Source organism: Canariomyces notabilis, assembly GCF_033297395.1.
Source record: "Canariomyces notabilis strain CBS 508.74 unplaced genomic scaffold N656scaffold_9, whole genome shotgun sequence".
In the NCBI taxonomy this organism is placed as follows: domain Eukaryota; kingdom Fungi; phylum Ascomycota; class Sordariomycetes; order Sordariales; family Chaetomiaceae; genus Canariomyces; species Canariomyces notabilis.
This window is the reverse complement of record NW_027041831.1, coordinates 459,795-477,356: the sequence shown is the minus strand read 5'-3', so window position 1 is coordinate 477,356 and position 17,562 is coordinate 459,795. Positions and strand designations below refer to the sequence as shown.

At 55.3% G+C, this 17,562-nt stretch overlaps 9 protein-coding genes across 9 annotated transcripts; 2 read left to right on the top strand and 7 right to left on the bottom strand.

The window, feature by feature from the left end:
• Window positions 1-25: 25 nt before the first annotated feature.
• N656DRAFT_778658 (uncharacterized protein) lies at window positions 26-1,675 on the bottom strand. Its single transcript, XM_064815045.1, has one exon. It carries the CDS (start codon window positions 1,610-1,612, stop codon window positions 143-145), a length of 1,470 nt encoding a protein of 489 aa, XP_064670697.1. The 5' UTR covers window positions 1,613-1,675; the 3' UTR covers window positions 26-142.
• Window positions 1,676-1,988: 313 nt separating this feature from the next.
• N656DRAFT_797657 (uncharacterized protein) lies at window positions 1,989-3,682 on the top strand (the record flags this gene model as incomplete). Its single annotated transcript, XM_064817672.1, has 2 exons — window positions 1,989-2,663; window positions 2,729-3,682. The coding sequence occupies 2 exons, from the start codon at window positions 1,989-1,991 to the stop codon at window positions 3,680-3,682; spliced, it is 1,629 nt and encodes a 542-aa protein (XP_064670696.1).
• An 823-nt stretch (window positions 3,683-4,505) lies between these two features.
• On the bottom strand, window positions 4,506-5,265 carry N656DRAFT_643683 (uncharacterized protein). The gene has a single exon (XM_064810427.1). The coding sequence runs from the start codon at window positions 5,138-5,140 to the stop codon at window positions 4,715-4,717; it is 426 nt and encodes a 141-aa protein (XP_064670695.1). The 5' UTR covers window positions 5,141-5,265; the 3' UTR covers window positions 4,506-4,714.
• Window positions 5,266-6,222: 957 nt separating this feature from the next.
• On the bottom strand, window positions 6,223-8,346 carry N656DRAFT_708631 (uncharacterized protein; the record flags this gene model as incomplete). The annotated part of the gene is made up of 2 exons (XM_064811521.1): window positions 6,223-7,861; window positions 7,937-8,346. The coding sequence occupies 2 exons, from the start codon at window positions 8,344-8,346 to the stop codon at window positions 6,223-6,225; spliced, it is 2,049 nt and encodes a 682-aa protein (XP_064670694.1).
• A 742-nt stretch (window positions 8,347-9,088) lies between these two features.
• On the bottom strand, window positions 9,089-10,265 carry N656DRAFT_778654 (uncharacterized protein). The gene has a single exon (XM_064815044.1). The coding sequence runs from the start codon at window positions 10,014-10,016 to the stop codon at window positions 9,483-9,485; it is 534 nt and encodes a 177-aa protein (XP_064670693.1). The 5' UTR covers window positions 10,017-10,265; the 3' UTR covers window positions 9,089-9,482.
• Window positions 10,266-10,377: 112 nt separating this feature from the next.
• On the bottom strand, window positions 10,378-11,176 carry N656DRAFT_778652 (uncharacterized protein). The gene is made up of 2 exons (XM_064815043.1): window positions 11,096-11,176; window positions 10,378-11,008 (listed from the first exon to the last, which is right to left on the bottom strand). Exon 2 carries the CDS (start codon window positions 10,927-10,929, stop codon window positions 10,414-10,416), a length of 516 nt encoding a protein of 171 aa, XP_064670692.1. The 5' UTR covers window positions 10,930-11,008; window positions 11,096-11,176; the 3' UTR covers window positions 10,378-10,413.
• On the bottom strand, window positions 10,964-12,165 carry N656DRAFT_643911 (uncharacterized protein). The gene is made up of 4 exons (XM_064810428.1): window positions 11,768-12,165; window positions 11,630-11,719; window positions 11,298-11,545; window positions 10,964-11,184 (listed from the first exon to the last, which is right to left on the bottom strand). The coding sequence occupies exons 1-4, from the start codon at window positions 11,813-11,815 to the stop codon at window positions 11,040-11,042; spliced, it is 531 nt and encodes a 176-aa protein (XP_064670691.1). The 5' UTR covers window positions 11,816-12,165; the 3' UTR covers window positions 10,964-11,039.
• A 2,843-nt stretch (window positions 12,166-15,008) lies between these two features.
• Window positions 15,009-15,809, top strand: N656DRAFT_730586 (uncharacterized protein). Its single transcript, XM_064812628.1, has 2 exons — window positions 15,009-15,165; window positions 15,261-15,809. Exons 1-2 carry the CDS (start codon window positions 15,132-15,134, stop codon window positions 15,527-15,529), a joined length of 303 nt encoding a protein of 100 aa, XP_064670690.1. The 5' UTR covers window positions 15,009-15,131; the 3' UTR covers window positions 15,530-15,809.
• A 316-nt stretch (window positions 15,810-16,125) lies between these two features.
• On the bottom strand, window positions 16,126-17,490 carry N656DRAFT_844686 (RTA1 like protein; the record flags this gene model as incomplete). Its single annotated transcript, XM_064819151.1, has 2 exons — window positions 16,968-17,490; window positions 16,126-16,865 (listed from the first exon to the last, which is right to left on the bottom strand). The coding sequence occupies exons 1-2, from the start codon at window positions 17,203-17,205 to the stop codon at window positions 16,126-16,128; spliced, it is 978 nt and encodes a 325-aa protein (XP_064670689.1). The 5' UTR covers window positions 17,206-17,490.
• Between the last annotated feature and the right edge of the window lie 72 nt (window positions 17,491-17,562).

The following is a 17,562-nucleotide window of genomic DNA, read 5'->3' as shown; positions in this document are numbered from 1 at the left end:
GATAACTCAAAACTGGGTGCACTGGCTGGGCTGGAAATACAGGTCAGGCGGCGAGCAAGGCGCGTACAACTTCCGATGGTTAGCAGTTCACCCTGCCAAAGATTGCACCACAGCACATACCTAAGCCCTGCATCTCCCTCCATCACCGCCCAAGATTGTTGACCACACTTCCCACCATAACCGCGACTTCCCTCTCCCAATTCTTGGTCGTCGCCTCGCCCTCGGTAGCCTTCCCCTTCCCCTTCGCCGCCGCAGCGACAGCGCTCGGCAACCTACAACCCCGGGCGACGCACTCCTTGATGGCCTCGCCCACGCTCTGGCGGTTTGTCTTGAGCGTCCTGGCAGAAACACCCCCCTTGGCCACAATCTCCTGCACGCGAGGCGCCAAGCTGCCCGCCATGGTGCGCCAGAAGTAACTCGCGAGCGACCCCGTCTCGAGATACGCCAGTAACGGCTGCAGCATGTTGTTGTTCTCCCCAGCTGCTGGCTGATTCTTCCCCGCCGCAATCAGCAGCGGATGCGGGGGCACCTTGATCCCCTCCAACACCACCTCCAGCGCCACCACATTCTGACACCTCGCACTAACCTCAGCAAGCGTGCGCTCCAAACTCGGCAGCGTCGCCAGCGCGCGCGACAGGCCCGCCACACTGCTCTGCAGGGCAGACCGCAAATACCCCTCCAGCGCCTGCAGCATCAGCGTGGGCACCCACTTCTCTTTCTCCTTACCCCCAGCCCCAGCTGGAGAAACCGGAACAGGAACCGGCGTGAGCAAGTACAACGCGGTAACAGCCGACACAGTCCTAGCCCTCGCCTCCTCGCTCTGCGCAAACGTCGCCGTCCCCGACGCCGACCCGACCGAAAACTCCCGGACAATCCGCTCCGCCGTCTCCCGCACCGCCCGCTCGAGGGGTCCCACCACCCCCTCGCGCAGCGTCCGCACCACGGTAACCTTGTCTAACCCATACCCTTCCGCCTCGGGCACAGCAGAACCAGCAAACAACTCCCGCAGCGCAAGCAGGGTGTGCACGCACCGCACCAGCGCGCGGTGGTCTTCCCGGGCGCGCGACGACGTCGTCGTCGTCGTCGTAGTAGTAGTAGTAGTGCTCGTTGAGGAGGAGCCAGTCAGCTCGGCATGCTGGGCCTCGAGCTGACGGCCCAATTGCAGCGCGCGAGACACGGCGCGGGCAAGGCGGGTGGTTTCACACAGGCGGGCGGCGACCGTGCGCACCTCGTCGGCCTCGGCGTGTTTCTGCGTGACTTCGCGCTCGAGCTGGCGGTAGCTGTCGTTGAGGGCCGTGATTTGGGTTTCGATGGTGTTGAGGATGCGGGTGCTTGCTTCGGTCTGCGATTGGGTGTGTGAGAGTAAGGGGATAGCGGAGCGGGTGGTTAGCAGGTCGATGTGTGAATCGATCTCTTGGATGTCGAAGAGCACCCTGGAGAGCGGGGTCGAGAGGTCGAGAGGGGAGTCATTGGGGTTGTTGGTTGCGAGGACGAGCGTGTTGGCGAAGGTGGACGGTTTGAAGGATGGGTCGAGAAAGGTTTCGTAGTCGATGTAGGAGGGCTCGTTGTCGTCGGGGTTGTTTGGAGGTGTGAGCGGAGTGTGGACGTCCATCTTGTGGTCAGTTGGTAATTGTTGCAACGGACTCACTTCTTCAATTGATGAGGCCCAAAAGAGAGATCCAAGCTTGGCAGAGCTCACATGGAGCAATGGACGACCCGCTTTTGTCTCAGTGGGGACCCAGAGCTTAATTATCCCATACCCCCACTTCAAGCGCTAATTAAGACCGCTGTGCCAGCGCCGGAAGCAGCGGGTAAGAAATGTCAAGGTCCACTGTCTTCGGCTTCTTCTCGCCCCTCGGCGGACCGAGTAAGGTTGCCTCGTTGATCGCCCTTCGCTCGGAAATGCCCTGACTCTACGCCTGCGATGGCCCGGATAAGTCGAATTACTCTCCACCCATAGCATCTCCCGTGGTTCAAGGTTCGCGGCGATGTCTCTTCTCCAAGTCCGCGACGCCGTCGCCTTCCCCGGCGGCAGCAACTCGAGCGACACCGTCATCGATAATGTCCACTTCAACCTGACGACGCTCAATTTCTGGAATTACACGCTCTACTCCAACGGCACCCTGTCCAACGGCTCGTGGTGTCTCTTGACCTTCCCGCCGTACACGCCCCCATTGCTCCTCGAGAACGGCACCTTCATCAACGCCACGTGGTGCTACTCCCCCGTCAAGGGCATCCAACACCGCGCGGCCATTGCAATTGGATATGCGGTAGTCTTTGGCATTGCGCTGGTCCTCACCCTCGTCAGCCTCAACAAGCATGCAAGGCTCTATCTCCCGGCCGAGAAGCGCTTCTATCCCATTGGAAGGCGATGGCAGTGGTACTGGGCGATATGGGTGTGCGCAACGGCGCTGATTAGCTTGCTCACCTGCATTGATGTCGACCGGTACTTTCTGCCCGAGCTGCCCATAATCCTGACGAGCTTCTTTTGGTATCTGATGCAGATCGGCGCCATTGCCGTGGTCTGGGAAGCTGTGAGGCACTGGGGCAGTTGGATGGAGAGGCAGTTCACGGATCCCGACCCTTTTGCGCTCCGAGACGGCGACAGGAGGTCAAAGGTCGAGTTTTGGTTGCCGCTGTGGTTCTACCTTTTCCTGTGGCTGGTATGTCGTCTGGCGGACCATCCTTGAACGGGACAGTGGCTAATGACTGGTCTTTATTCGTGCAGAACTTCTTCATGATTGTCCCCCGCAACTGGGAGCCAATCCAGCACCAACGATATCCACAGCAAGTCGTCGATGAAGCTATACCAACTGCTACAGATGCCCGGTTCAAAACGGCCGCCTTTCTCCTCGCCGTCTGCTGGCTAACCACCGTCTTCTCCCTACGCCACTCCATCGAGCACTACTGCCCGCGCAACCGAGGCATCCTCAATCGTATATCAGGCTTCCTCCGGTACACACCCGCCCGGTTCATGATCATCCTCCCGCTCGCCGCCGTCGTGCCTGTCTACCAAGCCCTAGTAGCATGGCACTTCGCCTGGAGCCCGCTCAACATCGACGGGCTCGACGCCGCCATCTATCCCGGCGCGTACACCCCCGCGCTGCTCATCGTACTGGTCCAAGCCTACTTTGGACTGCTGCTCCCCAACGAGGACAAGGAGCTGCTGCGGCAGCGCCGTGTACGCGACCAGGCGCTCGACCGCGAGATGGGCATCGTGCACAAGCCCTCCTGGTGGCGTCGGATTAATGGCGAGCACATCGCCGCCAACGAGAGCATGAGCGACCGTCTGGCCCGCAACGTCCGCGAGGTTCAAGGGAACAGGCAAGCCACGACGCGCAACCCTGACGGTATTGACATCGCCAGCGGCCCGGTGGAGATGACGCCTGTTTCGCCGCCGCCGCCGGCTAGTCCCAGGATTTCGCGTACCGAGGTTGAGCGGTACAGTGGTAAATCTGATCGGGGGCGAACGGAGCTCGCCGCCGGCCTGATGTTCCCTCAAGCAGGGGAACGTGCTGCCGCCCAGAGGCACGAAGAGATTGGGTTGGATGATGCCGCGCCGCCGCCCTACCAGCCCGAAGGAGACGCCGGGACAAGGCCTGCCCCGAACGTGGAGCGAAGCGCCACTTCCAACTCAACCGACCGTCCGCCACAGCAGATTAGGAGTATGCTGGACGTTTGAGTGGCCTTTGCAAGATGTTAATTTCGCTTTCAGCCTGGCTTAAACTTGAGAGCGACGGGTCTCCAAACACTGAGTGGGACTGGGGTCCCTGAAGGCGCAGGCGAGGAACCATTTGAATCGCAGTGTCACCAAGTCGGTGTTACGGATTCAAATGCCCGGAGTTGAGATGACTGTGTAGCCAGGCACACCATGGACCAGAGCAGCACGAGAACAGCGACCCTGCCTGAACAAATTTCAAGCCAACCTACCGCGGGATGCTCGAACACTTCGCCCTCTGCGCGCCTCATTCTCGCTGATAGATGAAATCAGGCAGTGCCGAGCCGTCACAGCGGAGTGTACTTGAGGTCGAGCTGCTATTTGTACAAGCTTGAATCTATGCTTGCTCATGTACCTTGTCATCCCAGGGGCAAATAATCCGTACATAGATACGAAAGTATCCGTATTGGAAAGAGTATTGGCTCATTTACCACCGAAGACCACCAAATGAATAGACATTGCACTACCTCCTCTCCGTGAGCGATTGTAGCTGCCCCTCTTATCACAGTAGAGCTCCATCCTGTCGAGTTCACCCGAGCCGCACTCCCTTCCGTGATTCCGTCCCAAGCATCAACCATCAACCAGCCCCTGAACCTGGCAAAACAAAGCCTGAGCCCAGCCGTTCGGGACCTTCGGATCCAACCTCCTCCTTTCAACGTCAACCGTTATTCCCTCCCCGGAACTTGTCGGTTAACGTTACAACCGACTCACTCATTTACATTAACACAATCAAGTCGGCCCGTAGACACTGACAATCTGCAATTTATAAGCAACTTGAACCAAGGCATTATCAGTCTGATATCCGCATGTGAGTTGTTTCTACTCGTCCATTTCAATTTCTACACGACAAGTCCGTCTCCCACCAGCCACCATAGTGTATGTATATATGTAAAGTACAGTACACCGCAGCTGCCCGCATCTTATGCAACACAATGTACGATATTGACTGTCAGGGCACCTGGGTACTGGTAATCGTTGTGCCTCGAATCGATGTACCTAGGTACATACATGCATACACCAGACTCCAGCCAACACCTGAATCTCACTGCCTACCCTGCTATTACTCTGTATATACACCCCGACCGGTAACGGACACAACCTCAACAACAGGGTCCAGGCCACAAGGAGGTACCCAATGTGTCGCATAATACTACCTATACAACTCAATACCATAGGCTGCCTTACCAGGCGGCGAGAGCCCATCCATACCAGTAACCAGGCATACCTTACATATGAGAGTGTGCTTACAAATGCAGAAGTATGCCTAACAGCACAGCCGCGCCATCCATCCAAGTGCAACCGGGCTATTACCCAAGGTAGCGCAATGTACATACAGCAAGGTAACAAGCGATAACGCAGCAGTAAGAGATCCGACAGTACGAGCAAGGCTGAGCTGGATTCGGAGGTATTCTGCATGTGCATCTCTGTCTGCAAACTGCATCACAGCTGACTCGGAGGTAGTTAGGTAGGTGAGCACTCAAGACAGCCAGACCACATCCGCTATCTGTCTACCTGTCGGCTCGTCCCATACTCTCATTCTTCCCCGAATTGCCAACGTAGTAGTAGACGTAAACCACCCTTGCCGAGCCACCTCTTCCTTGACGTTCACATTCTCATGAAATGAATCCGAGTCAACGAGAATGACCTAGCGACTCAGACCCAACCCCCAAGATCAACTTGACCCATATTGAAGCAAGGCCCCTAGCAACCCAAACCGAATCAGTAAAAGCGGTATCAGCCTCTCCATAGAAACCGTCCAAGCATCGCATCCTATCCCATCCACCCAACCGTCCGTCCGTCCATCCACCCATCCATAATAAGCCGCTTTATTCCCCGAGTTACGTTGAAATAGCTGGGTATCCCAATCCGTTTCCGTCTTTGATGGTATGGTTGGCCTGGACCCGACAGTCGTCTCATTTCGGTTCGTTTCGTCGTCACAAGTAAAGAGAATAGAGGGTTGAGAGAGGAGAGGAAGAAGTCGTAACAGTGGCATAAACGATGAAACCGGACAGAGGCAAGACCGAAAGAAGAAACATCTAGGTCACCATAAACTCCAATAGAGTATCGTGTTCCGCCCGATAATAGGTAACCCACCCCACGCCAAAACAGATCGAGTACAGATATGACGTCGTATGCAGCGAGTGTAAAAGCCAAGAAATGGTATCAAATGCAGAGTGAGTGGTCGGTCATCATGTATCCATAGGCATAAAAAATCAAAGAAGAAACCGCATGTACAGCGAGGGTTCGGCCGTGAGACAGCCGCAAAGCAAGTGTAACAAAATAGAGCTGGGAAACAGCATATTTAGATTGAGCCTTCCCAATCGCAGCACCGCGCTAAAGCAGTCGGCATAGGCCGATGGCGCATCCAAGGGGGAAGAGCAGAGCCGGGCAGAAGTCGTCGGCTGCTTGAGGCGCTGCAAGGCGACTCTCCGCAGCCCTTTGGCAAGTAATAGTTCCCGCCGAGTATCTAGTCGCCGGCCAAGGGGTGGCGCTGATTCACGAAGCTAGTAGGCGGTTGCCACGGAGCTTTCGCTGGTCGCCACTGCCACGAGGGCTTCCAAGCGTCTTAGCGACTCCGGATTCCCGTTCGGATTCGGAGATCTTTCCATAATGCGCTCCATCCGCTCTGTTCTAGGCTCCATCCCAGGCATACTTTGCTGGTGAATGACTGGTTGCCGCTCCCGAGCCGGAAACCCCTGGAACTCGCTTATGTTGGGGTGGATCATTCGATCAACATGAGGCCGGCCTTCGTGAATCGTTTCACCAGCCGGGCCGACGGCGCTCGCTCCGTGATACCACCCGTGGCGTTTGGTATCGCGCGGTGCACTGATAGATGGAGCCGACATGGTGTGCTGATGCCGAGGGCCCAGCATGGGAGCGTTCATTGCCTGCGCCATCGAAGCTGGGGGGCCCTCCACTGTCTGTACCTCTGGCTCAAACCTAACAACCGGCTGAGGAGGAGCAGCCCGAGCTTGTTCGGCACGCGCAAAAAGGGCCTGCTTTGCCTCGTTTGCCCATGCCCCCGCACTGTCTCTGGGGGGCGTGTTAATGTCGAGCCTTGTTAGCCCCCGATGCAAGTTTGTGTCCCACTGTGCGGGAAGACCGCGTCTGTCCTCCGTGGTCATATCACCGCCTGGGAGGAGGAGTCGGCGATGCGAGGCGTCGGAATCTACCATCATCGGCGAAGGGTTCCGACGAGGCGGAGTGAGTGGCCTATTGGGCAACTCGTCAAATGACTCAATGCCTGGGAGACGCAGTGTTTGTGGCGGTTGATTGCTCGGGTTCGGAGCCGGCAGCGAGACGGTGTCCGGCGGGAATTGCGAAGGTGTGATAACTTGACTCAACCTACTCGATCCATTGTAGTCGCGCGTATCAGGGTGCCAAGTCCGTCGACGCCAAGCCTCATCGGCAGCCGAAGTGGTCGAGTCTCGCCGTGACCAAGCGTACGTCGATGTTGTCGGCGATGTCAGCAGGCTGCTTTGCGATGGGGAATAAGCGCCGCTGTTGGACGAGTTGAGGGCCGAAGGGGAGAACAGCGGGCCGCGAGGGCTGGGGCCGTGCGGTGACTGGAAGGGGTTGCCCCCGGAAGGCACGCTCAAGCGGCGGCCGGGGGTCCTGGAGCCGGCGTACATGCTGTGCGAGCGGGAGTGGGACGCGCCAGGTGACATCACGGGGCCCCACCGCGGGCTGTTTTGCCCGGTGGAGAAAGTTGCTGAGGTGGGAGTACTGAAATCGCCAGGTGAGGGCGGCCGGTAGTACTGCCCGTCACCACTGCGATACGATTCCAACGAGAGCCGCGCTCGAGGGTCCGCCATTATGAGAGGCGGCGGTCTTCGCCGAACATCGTTGACGCCGTAAGCAGACACTATTGAGCTCACGCTACCAATGCTCGACGTCGACAGAGATTTCGCGTGTCCTCGTCCGCCAGGCCCAACACTTCCAGCGGTCGATGCTCTAGCCCTGCCAGGCTGGCGCACTCTGTCTGTCCTAATCTGGCGCTGGAACCGTGTCCCTGTGGCGGCTAGGGAATCAACTGGGATATCTTCGTTTACGTGCACCGTCTGCGCATGCTGTCGTAGGTTGTCGAGTCGGGAAAAGCGTCGGGAGCAGTGACATTGGAAAGGCCGCTCGCCGGTGTGCTTCCTAGAATTACCCACACCGTCAGCAAAGGATTTCGGGGGCGAGTAGCCCTCTCGGTCAAGGTAGTTGTTCTATTACCTGATATGTCGGGCCAAGTGCTCGCTCCTTGTGAAACTGAGGTTGCATGGTGGATAATCGGTGCAGTAAAACCTCTGAGACTTCTTCTTCTTGGATTTTGTTCCGTCCGCATTAACACTCTCGTCGTCCGACGCAGCACCATCTTCCCCAGCGTGGCCATCTCCGTCTGAATCATCCATGTCCATGTCCTCCGACTCCTTGGATCGCCTCGAGTGTTGCGAGTTCTCCCTCTTGGGGACGTTCGTCGTTGTACCTGTTTCCGGAACCTGTACCGACTCGGGAAACGGGGAGGTTGGAAGCGGCTTTTGTGAGGCTAGTGCGCTGTGGCCGAAGCTGGCTCGAGTGGGCGTCGTTGCGTCGTCGAGAGACAGCGGACGTTGACTCGGGGCCGTGCTAGGCCTCGGCGTCATAGGCGACGTCGACATGTCCTCCCTCACGGCTTCTGCGGCCAGCAACGGCGTGTTGACTGGGCGAAACGCTGCAGCCATAGTGGAGGCTTGCGTTGTTGGGACGACGATGCAAAAGTGTAACCAAGGGCGGGAGCGCAGGTGAGGTCCCAAGGGTTGATATGCGTGGGCAGCCTGGTGAGGCTGAGACGACAGAACCCGCTGCAGGGGTAAGTGCGGGGAGCGGCGGGGATGATGTTTGGGAATGATTGCGACTAGGAAGAAAAGGGAGAGGTCGGAGGCGGGAGGATGATGAGAAAGCGGCAGCGGCTGGGTGTGGGGCCGACGCTGTTCATTCGAAGGGTGCCGATCGGAAAAGGCGAGTTGTGCGATGGTTGTGGGATGGGTCTGTCGATGTTCTCGAAAAAGGAGGGTTAGAAAAAAAAAAAAAAGAAAAAAGGCGAAAAATAAGGGATGGCGATGTTGAATGGAGCCAGTGCTTCCAGGTCTTCCGGGCCCGTGGTGGGGATCTGAGGGCGGCACAGGCACAGGCTGAACTGGGAAGCAGCCGATCAGAGCAAACACATTCCCGTGGATTGCCGCGAAGTGGCTTGCGGGCATTCAAGGGCTGGTTTGAAATGCGCGAAGTGCGAGGAAGCAGGTCCCGGGAAAGAGGCAATGTGGTGCACCAAAGGGCTGCCAAGGGGGGCGGGTTTCTTTCTTCTTTGACAGGAGGCAGGAGAAAACCGTGTGGCGAGGTGCTGCCATCCACGGAGCCGCAAGCACAACGCAACGGGTCCCCTGGATGCCTGACGGAAATCAGCAAGTTAAAACGGCTATTAACCCAAGGTCTTGATGTGTTGCCGAACGTTGAAGAGGGAGAAGTATGATATCCCAGTTGCACAGCCCTATCCTCTCGAACGCCCGTCTGAGCCGCAAGGGCAGTCAGTCTTGTCGCCCGAGAATTCCTCAGCGATGCAGCTTCTGTGGGCGAGAGTATGTGATCTAGCTTTCGGCCGGCATGGGAGCTTCCAGTTGGCTCGTTGGCTTTCGCGCGAGCTCGCCCTTGCTGACGAACTACCAGTCCGTGGGACCAACCACTGTCGAGAGATGGCTCAAGGCGCTGGCCGGGCTGTATGCGGCCACATGCAACGCCTTCCCTATCGGACAAAATGCAGGTGCGATGGATAGGTTAGTTGGATCAGGCTGTGAGCAAACTCGCCTAAGGGCACAAGGCGGGATTTGAGCGTGGAAAACACAAAATCTGGGGTTGGGATCTTGGGTCGTCGATGGTGGTGGATTATTGCGTAGCAAACCAACGTTAACGTGGCAAAATCGAAGCTTGAGCAAAGAGCGCGTCTGCGGGGCATTACCCGTGCCTGAGCCGTCAAAGCCGAGATGCTGAATAAGAAGTTTGGGGATGCACTCGAATAGCCGGATGTGGCAAGAATTCGAGCACCGTCGACCAGCTTGACGGCGATAAGTTCTGAAGGGGATAAGATGGTCTTGAGAGGCGCCCTCGCACCCGAAGGCTTCCGTGGAGGTGGGTGACTGCAAGGTTGCGCCGGACCTGGCCTTGGCAGATGATTATCCCCCGGCGCTGTCACACAAACTTGGTCGCTCCTGCTGCTTACCTTAACTTGGGCGCCTGATGAGTTACTGTGCAGTGTGATGGAACAGCAAGCGGCACTCATGTGCAGATGATGCCTAACCCGATGATAGGGAGGTACCTTACCTAGGGGCCAACCTCCTTGTTTCTTGGATGGAGGAAGGCGGCATCTTCAATGTTTTAATCAATTCCTTATCTCGTCGCTCGCTTGCCCGATCCTGAACACGGCTGATATGTAGCCAGCCACATCATTTGGGACCTGGAAGGCATTCGGGTTAATTCACTGGAGGAGCAGATGAGTCGAGATGACGCCACGAGAGGAGTTTAGCGGAAGGTAGGACAGGGAGTTGAATGAACTCAGTCAGCTACCTTATGGAGTACACGATGTGAGAATTGCGACAATCATCCAATTGCTGACTCGGGGCTGGGCAAGTGTCATGCAACCAGCTGCAAACGTGAGATGGCCCCTTCCACCTTCAGCACTACACGCAGCTCCGACAGCGGGTACCTGGCTGCTGGTGTTCCAGAGATGCAGGCACTGTTGGGTGCCTGAAAGCACATGATACATACAAGGCAGCATCCGAGCTTCGACAAAACTTTCGAAGCTGTGTCGGTACTACATGTACACAATGTAGTTGTCCAGTTGCATGCATTTCCATCAACGAGGGAAGCGAGCGAAATGCTTGAGTCCCTGGACTCAACCAGTCCTTTGTCTTGTGTTCGCTGCTTTGCGGTTGAAGGGCGTAAGAAGTCGACAGGGACATCATGGTCCTGAATTTACGACTGCAGGGTCCTGCGTAACACCCGTTTCTGGAGTCGTGTTGATGATACATTGTTTGGGACATGGCAGCTGTGGTGTAATTAGTCCTCAAGCCCAGAATGCCAGCATGTGGAAAAGGAAACTTAGGCGCCATAAAACCTTCGGGGGTCTCTCCCGCTGTGGGAGACACATCTGAAACGGCAGGATCGTCAGTTGTCCGATACACGAGCCGAGCCATCGTGGATGGACTGCACAAATGCGCCATGATCGGCGGTGGCAGTCTGGCAGAGAGTTCCGGTCCTTTGTGGCAGGCCGGACTTCATCGAAACCAGCCATCGCATTGCGTCATCATGTGTTTTTGGGCCCACTTAACAGAATGCGATGGTGGGGTAAGGGGTACGTACCTAGTATACTTAGCTGCTGACAATTTCGTTCAGAACTCTTTCTCAAGGCAACGCTATCAGCCTCTTCCTCTGTCGTCTGACAACAACGCCTGCCGTCCAAGGCAACATGAGTGAGGTGTATCTGGACGCTCGGAAAATTCCGAATCCCAAGTATCACGGTGGGCAGGGTAGCATTCGAGAAAAGATGGATGTTACACTGTACATTTGTTGATCAAGTTTGGTACCTGGCCCTGAGCCATCGCTGTGTGGCCACAGGGCCGGACCTGTCGACCTGCATCCACAAGGCACAATCGATGGGCAGGTGACGAGACTGCACGGATACACTATGATGGGATCCCTGCTTAGCGTGGCTGACATCCAACGGAAATGGATGGCAGATCGTAACTGGGTTAGGTACTTGTACATACAGTACAAGTACCTGAAGGCTCGTTGACAGTCGGTCATCGCACACTATAAGTTTTCGACGTGGCATCATGAAGCCAAGTTATTAATGGATATTTGGATTTTGGAGGGTCTCTGGACATGGCTGCTCACATATGACTGAAGTTGTGCTTCCAAGAATGATCGCGAGTCGAACGAAAGACCACTTGTCTGACTGAACATGTACTCTATTGTACATGCATGCTTGTACCTGTAAGTACTGTACAAATTACGATACGGAGCACACAGTACCTTACCAATCTTCGCAGCTGGACTTCCACATCGAAGGTTCAAAACCATCTGGTCGAGCTCCAAAGATCGACGGTCTGTGAATCAGTCAGCATTGGGGACTCGGCTTGAGGGTGATATCCCGCTTCATCTATCTGCGAGTCAAACAAATATATAAGTGTATCCAGACCTACGGGCGACTTCGAAGTCATCCGGTCCCAGGCTTTGTCGTACGGATTCCCCTCTAACGTTTGCCTGCGATCCGACTCATCAACACATCAACACCCCAAGCCCCACTCCACCATCTCAGAGGTTACGTGTTTCTTTTCGAGGCGGTCTAAGCTTCAATACGAAGCACACACACAAGGCAGTTCGCAGCGACTTCCATTCACATCGCATCTGACCCGATCACCGCATGTAGTGTCGCTAGTGGTTGTCCCTTGGCTCTTGAAACGTTCCATCGATGGTTCCGTGCATCCCGGCGAGTTTATGGCCCTTGCATTTACACTACATGAAGTCCCTTACTTAAAATCCCTTTATTTCACCACACTACAGCTAAACACCCTCGGCTTCTGCGGCTTCGGCGACAGGAGCATAATTAACGCACATTTGGCATATTGGTTCTCTCTTTCCACCCTCGGCTGGCCTTGGCTCATATATTCGCGGACTGCCTTATTGCAGTCTCCGTCTGCTAGAAAGGGCAACTCGGAAGGCTCACAGTCCCCCGTTGCCGCTCGAGACCATTCTTTCCGTTTCTCTTCCTAAGTCACTCATGCATACAGATGTCCAAACTCCAGAGGTACTGTACATCACCACCGACCGGACGCGGAGCTTTGCTCCACAGGAAAACAAATCGATGCGGGGTCGCAGCTCGGTTGCACGTGCCCGCCCGGGATGTAACCGCGGCGCTATTGAGTTTTTAGTAAGCGGTAAGTTATCGTTATCGAGGGGTCAACAAAGTCTCCACTTGGACAAATGGTGCTTCCAGTACCCGGGGATCCACTCGCTTCAGGGGCTCAGGGGCAGTTGCTTGTTGGCATGCAGAAAGGGGCAAAGTGCAATCAGTCAAAACTAACCGCTCAGGGGCCGCTGTTGCAGATACCATCGCCATTTAAGATGTCCGTATGCTGGACTATCTCAGGGACACGTGTACCCGAGTCCCGATGCAGCCCCGAATAAGGACTGGACCTCATTCCCCTTGACGTCGACAACAGGAGCAGCAAGCAGTGTCGTCGATGACTCGCGATGATTCTCAGGAAACTCCATCATGCAACTCAGAGTTCTCAGCCGCTCCCACGTACTCGGCGCTGGCCTGCCGGAGCCCGAAGTATTCCCCATTTTTGATGCATATACCCGGCCATAACCATAGCTGTCATCCCAAGTCACCCTCCTCAACTCCCAGGTCCCCAAACCCAAACACAACCTGAATCCGACCAGCAACCCTTCCAGCACAGCATCAGATACACGGCATCACAGTAGCTCATCAGTAATCCAACTTCGAATCCGGTACATCCCCCTTGGCGCCGAAAGCGCACGCACAACGCCTCATCAGCTGCCGTGCAACATGATGGACAAGTCATGGTGCACCCTGCAGTGGCCTGCTCGAATTCCACTGCTACCTACAAGCGCTCTGCTGTCAAACAGCCGAGGGGTTCTACACTAGTAATAGTAGTGTAAGGTAAGGTAGATTCGCCGAATTGCTTTCTGTTTTTAGAGTCCGGCGTCATACCACATGCGGAACCGTTCTCTCAATGCTACCGTACATGGCTAAGGGATACTAGTACCGTGAGCAAGATATGAAGATATGCATGCCACTACCACCTACCGCTGTGTTACATATGCCAGTGGTGTAAAGTAGGGCCCGATAAGGCAGCCTTGTGTTCTGGCAACATACCTCCTTAGGTAAGGTACACTACGTGTAGGGCTGGCTGATGTACTTCAGTGTACATGTAGCTGCCCGGCATGGACTGTCCTTCTTGTATCTCTTTGCTGTTCTATAGAAACCCCTGGATCCCACCGAACAGTTCAGGTTATTAGCGTACCATACTATTCTGTTTAGCTCAGAAAGGGACCAGTTGTCGTAGGCTATCCATAGTCAGACTATCTTACCGGTGTCAAATGGCGTCTGAAGGCACCAATGTTGATTTACTGCCTTAGGGGACCACCAGCAACCCTTCTACAACCCATCTTACCCAGCTCGACACAATATGAAGTCCCCAGAGCCCAACGGTGTGAAGTCAACACTTACAAACGCAGTGACATACCTATGTGTCTTATCAATACCACTATCTTCACATCGTTTCCAGGATTGAAAGTGTTAAAGGTGGCTTTCTGCTGATTCAGAGTCTTGACTTAGGTACCTTTGGCTTGCTCGCTCACCTGTTTGTCTTTAGACATCAAACAACTGGCACCTACTACTGAGGGATGTGATGACAGCTAGAATTCTACTGCTTGAGAGTCTGAGAAGTTGAATAGCGCCTGTTTCCGGGTAGCTGACCATTCTATTCATCTCATCTCAGTTACAATTCACTCTAATAGCATCCAGCGCATGCCTTCGGACACTCCAACGCAACTCTATAAAGGGGAAATTGTGAGATTCATGTATCTCCTCGCCGACTCCCGCCTGATATGGATCTTTACCTGCATTTAGTGTGTCAAGAAATAAACGTCTAGAGCCAGGTAGAATGTCATGAACTTAATGGGGTGAACACTACCGAATGATATGGCGAAGCCAACCTGAAGAACAGCTCGAACTTCGACCACTTTGATAGTACGGAAAACTTTTGAATTCATCTATACACGCAAATTCACATTCAATGTCCTATTTCGATAGTTAGCACATCAGAGGGTTGGGATGTATCCCAAATGTGATCGCCGTCGCAATTGTTCCAAGAGGACCCGGAGCAAGTCCGGGCACAGCACTAGGACGATCAAACCATCACCTAACGATCAAAGCCACGCATGCGGCATGCGACCTAAGTAACACTTCAGTCGGCAATGGTTCATACTGGTTTAGTGGTAACAATCTTGGTGCTTTGCAGAAGCGAAACGCTCCCAGTTCGTCCAATCCAAACACTTGATCACGTCTTGACACGGCTTAGGACAATATCCGTCACGGTAGATATGGGGTCGTGTTGTATAAGGAAGCGATCTACATTGTGATCAGACGGTGCCGATGAAGTAGTGTCTCAGTAGAGACATGTCTATTTAATTCAAAGATCAGTCGCTATACATCCATCCTCGGCTTCCATCAACTTCCGTTTCCCATCAACCGCTACGATATTCGCTTCACTAGTGCGGCCTGGTGTCGTTGTCTGCTTCTTCCATTCTCTAGCTTTCGAGTAGAAGATTCCTGCTTTGAGTCAACTCTCAGCCCAAAGAAACCACAATGGTCCGCATCGCTCTCATCACCGTCCTCACTTGTAAGCCAGCCAGCCATTCCCACTCCCACGCCCACTCCCTATGCCACCCAACAATCCATCACAATCACTACCCTACTAACCTCATCTTCTTGCAGTTGCCGTGGTGGCCATGGCTCAGGTCACGCCGAACAACGCAGGGGCCCGGAACGTCGGGAACGGCCAGGGCGCTCAGTTCATCACGGGAGGGTGTGTCAACGACGCGGACTGCGCGTCAGGATGCTGTGCCGATGCCAGCGGTGTCGGTGTCTGCTCGGCCGAGGCCGCCCAGTTCCAGAACGGAAAGAACGGCTGTGGCTTTGTTGACCCTAACGCAGCGGCTACTATTGCTGCCGCTGAGGCCCAGGTTGCTGAGCAGGGGTTTTGAAGTTTAACCGGGGACGACATGGGATGGGATGCTATGTTGTGTTGTGGTTACTGGTTAGTAGATAGTAGATATCAAACGGCCTCGGGATGGCTAGTAAGGCACCTTGCTCGCCGCTGGGGCCAGTAAGCGTTGGCTACCTAGGTAGTTGGATGTGGATTTGTTGTTAGTCCATCTTCAAGCCGCTCTGTATAAGGTACCTAACCTGATAGGATTTAGAGGCCTGGCCATGATGATTTTTGTGCATTGCATATACCTAGCTGACTGGATAGCACGATCCGCCAGGTCCATAGGGAGAGCACAACACCCATCAAGACTTGAACACATGCAGAACATCAAGTTAATGGACCCCTAACACCGAGCTGATACACGATCACGTCCAGCCTCCATATAAGTTATTCTCTCCAGCGACTGCCCCATCGGCGGGTGGCTTTGCAAACTAGGTAGGTACCCATGTTCTGAATCCTTATCTACCTCCTCATCGAACGCTTCAGTTCTGGGAGAGATATAGGGTGCGTGCTCTATAATTGACTGTCTAACTTCTGTATACCGTATCTACTCCAGCCTCTAGATGACGAACATAGGCCCCTATGTCATATCTAAAGATGCTCCATCTCCGTGCCGGGAGTATCAGTCCCCGTCACCATCCCCGCGTCCCCCTCCTTGTCCCCCCTAGCCCTCCCCGAGCGCGACATTTGCGGGAAAAAGATGCCCGGCGCGAACACAGCCAGCAGCAGCGAGGCAATCAGCACCATGAACGACTCGAGCACCACAAACGACGGCTCGTCCTGCATGATGTGGTTGCCCCAGCCCCCAGCCATCTCAGCAATGCGGTAGATACACCGAATCATCAGCGCCGTGTAAGCCACCGCCATAGCGTAGAGAAACATCCTGAACTTTTTATCCACCCATAACATCGCCCCGGGCTCCTGCTGCGCCGTCACACCCCCGCTGCCAAAATACCTCGCCGCGCGGAAGAGATAGTCCCCCGCCAGGGCGCCAAAGAAGCCCAGGACCACAACCTGCAGCACGATGCCGGCAATGATAGTCCGGTTGCCGTGCTGCAGCAGCTCGTAGCTGTCGCGGCCGGCGGCAGCTGCCACGCCGCCGCCAATGGCCTGGACGATGAGGCACGACACGTCGGCGGGGACAAAGATGGCCGGGTACAGCTTTGGGGAGAGGCGGCTGAGGGAGCGGTTGAGGTTGGTCACGGCGTGCTTGAGGGTTAGGTACAGCCCGACGCAGATCAGGGTTGGTGCGAGGACCAGGGCGACGATTTGGATCTTGAACGCGTCGCCGTTCCAGGGGTTGTCGGCGAGGAGGGCCCGGCCGACGTAGCCTGATCGAGTTGTGTTAGTTCCAGCACCGTATCCACCTAGTAAACACAATCCATTATAGGGGAGGAAGGTAGGGTGCCCATGGAGAGGGGAAGACGACATACCGACACACTCAAGGATGCATCCGGCGGCCACGGAAAGGGAAAAGCTCCAGGTGCGCTTCCATACTCCCACGCCGAGGGTTATGACGGCTGCGAGGGCATAGCCTGCGGCGAGGAAGATGTTGAGGCCCTTAACGGGCGCGTAGCCTATCGTGGTGGCCTTGACAGGGCAGTAGGCAGAGACTTCGTGGCACGTCTCGTAACTGGGGATGAACCCCGGCGGGAGTCCCGACATCGACATCGTCTCACAAGTTGATGACAACCGAGACTGGGGAGTCGACGGGTTCGGTTGTAAATCGGGGCTGCTTCGACCGAGTGGAGCACCTCGGATTGATCGAAAACTCCGGTCCACCTAGCCTGTCGGAATCGGATACTCCGGCCTCTTCGGTATGACGACGTCCCGGGAGAAAAACTCGACCCCCAACAGCGTCAGGAGAGCAGCTTTGGTGAGTAGGTGGGCAAGGAAGAAAGGTATAAAGAGAAGAGAAGGCCGGGGCATGAGGATGCTTTTACACTACAATCTCCGCTTCGCATCGTAGCTGGGGCCCGTGTTGGGGCTCATGGAGCGCGGCAGAGCCCATTCAACAGCGTTGCATCG

What these genes read in the sequence shown, in the direction of transcription:
- N656DRAFT_778654 (XM_064815044.1), bottom strand. Translation starts at nt 10,016, where the DNA reads ATGAGTGCCGCTTGCTGTTCCATCACACTGCACAGTAACTCATCAGGC.
- N656DRAFT_643683 (XM_064810427.1), bottom strand. Translation starts at nt 5,140, where the DNA reads ATGCACATGCAGAATACCTCCGAATCCAGCTCAGCCTTGCTCGTACTG.
- N656DRAFT_778652 (XM_064815043.1), bottom strand. Translation starts at nt 10,929, where the DNA reads ATGGCTCGGCTCGTGTATCGGACAACTGACGATCCTGCCGTTTCAGAT.
- N656DRAFT_730586 (XM_064812628.1), top strand. Translation starts at nt 15,132, where the DNA reads ATGGTCCGCATCGCTCTCATCACCGTCCTCACTT. An exon ending in TCTCATCACCGTCCTCACTT is followed by an intron (nt 15,166 to 15,260) that starts GTAAGCCAGCCA and finishes ATCTTCTTGCAG; the next exon opens with TTGCCGTGGTGGCCATGGCT.
- N656DRAFT_643911 (XM_064810428.1), bottom strand. Translation starts at nt 11,815, where the DNA reads ATGGTTTTGAACCTTCGATGTGGAAGTCCAGCTGCGAAGATTGGTAAG. An exon ending in CAGCTGCGAAGATTGGTAAG is followed by an intron (nt 11,720 to 11,767) that starts GTACTGTGTGCT and finishes TACAGGTACAAG; the next exon opens with CATGCATGTACAATAGAGTA. An exon ending in AAGCACAACTTCAGTCATAT is followed by an intron (nt 11,546 to 11,629) that starts GTGAGCAGCCAT and finishes GAAAACTTATAG; the next exon opens with TGTGCGATGACCGACTGTCA.
- N656DRAFT_778658 (XM_064815045.1), bottom strand. Translation starts at nt 1,612, where the DNA reads ATGGACGTCCACACTCCGCTCACACCTCCAAACAACCCCGACGACAAC.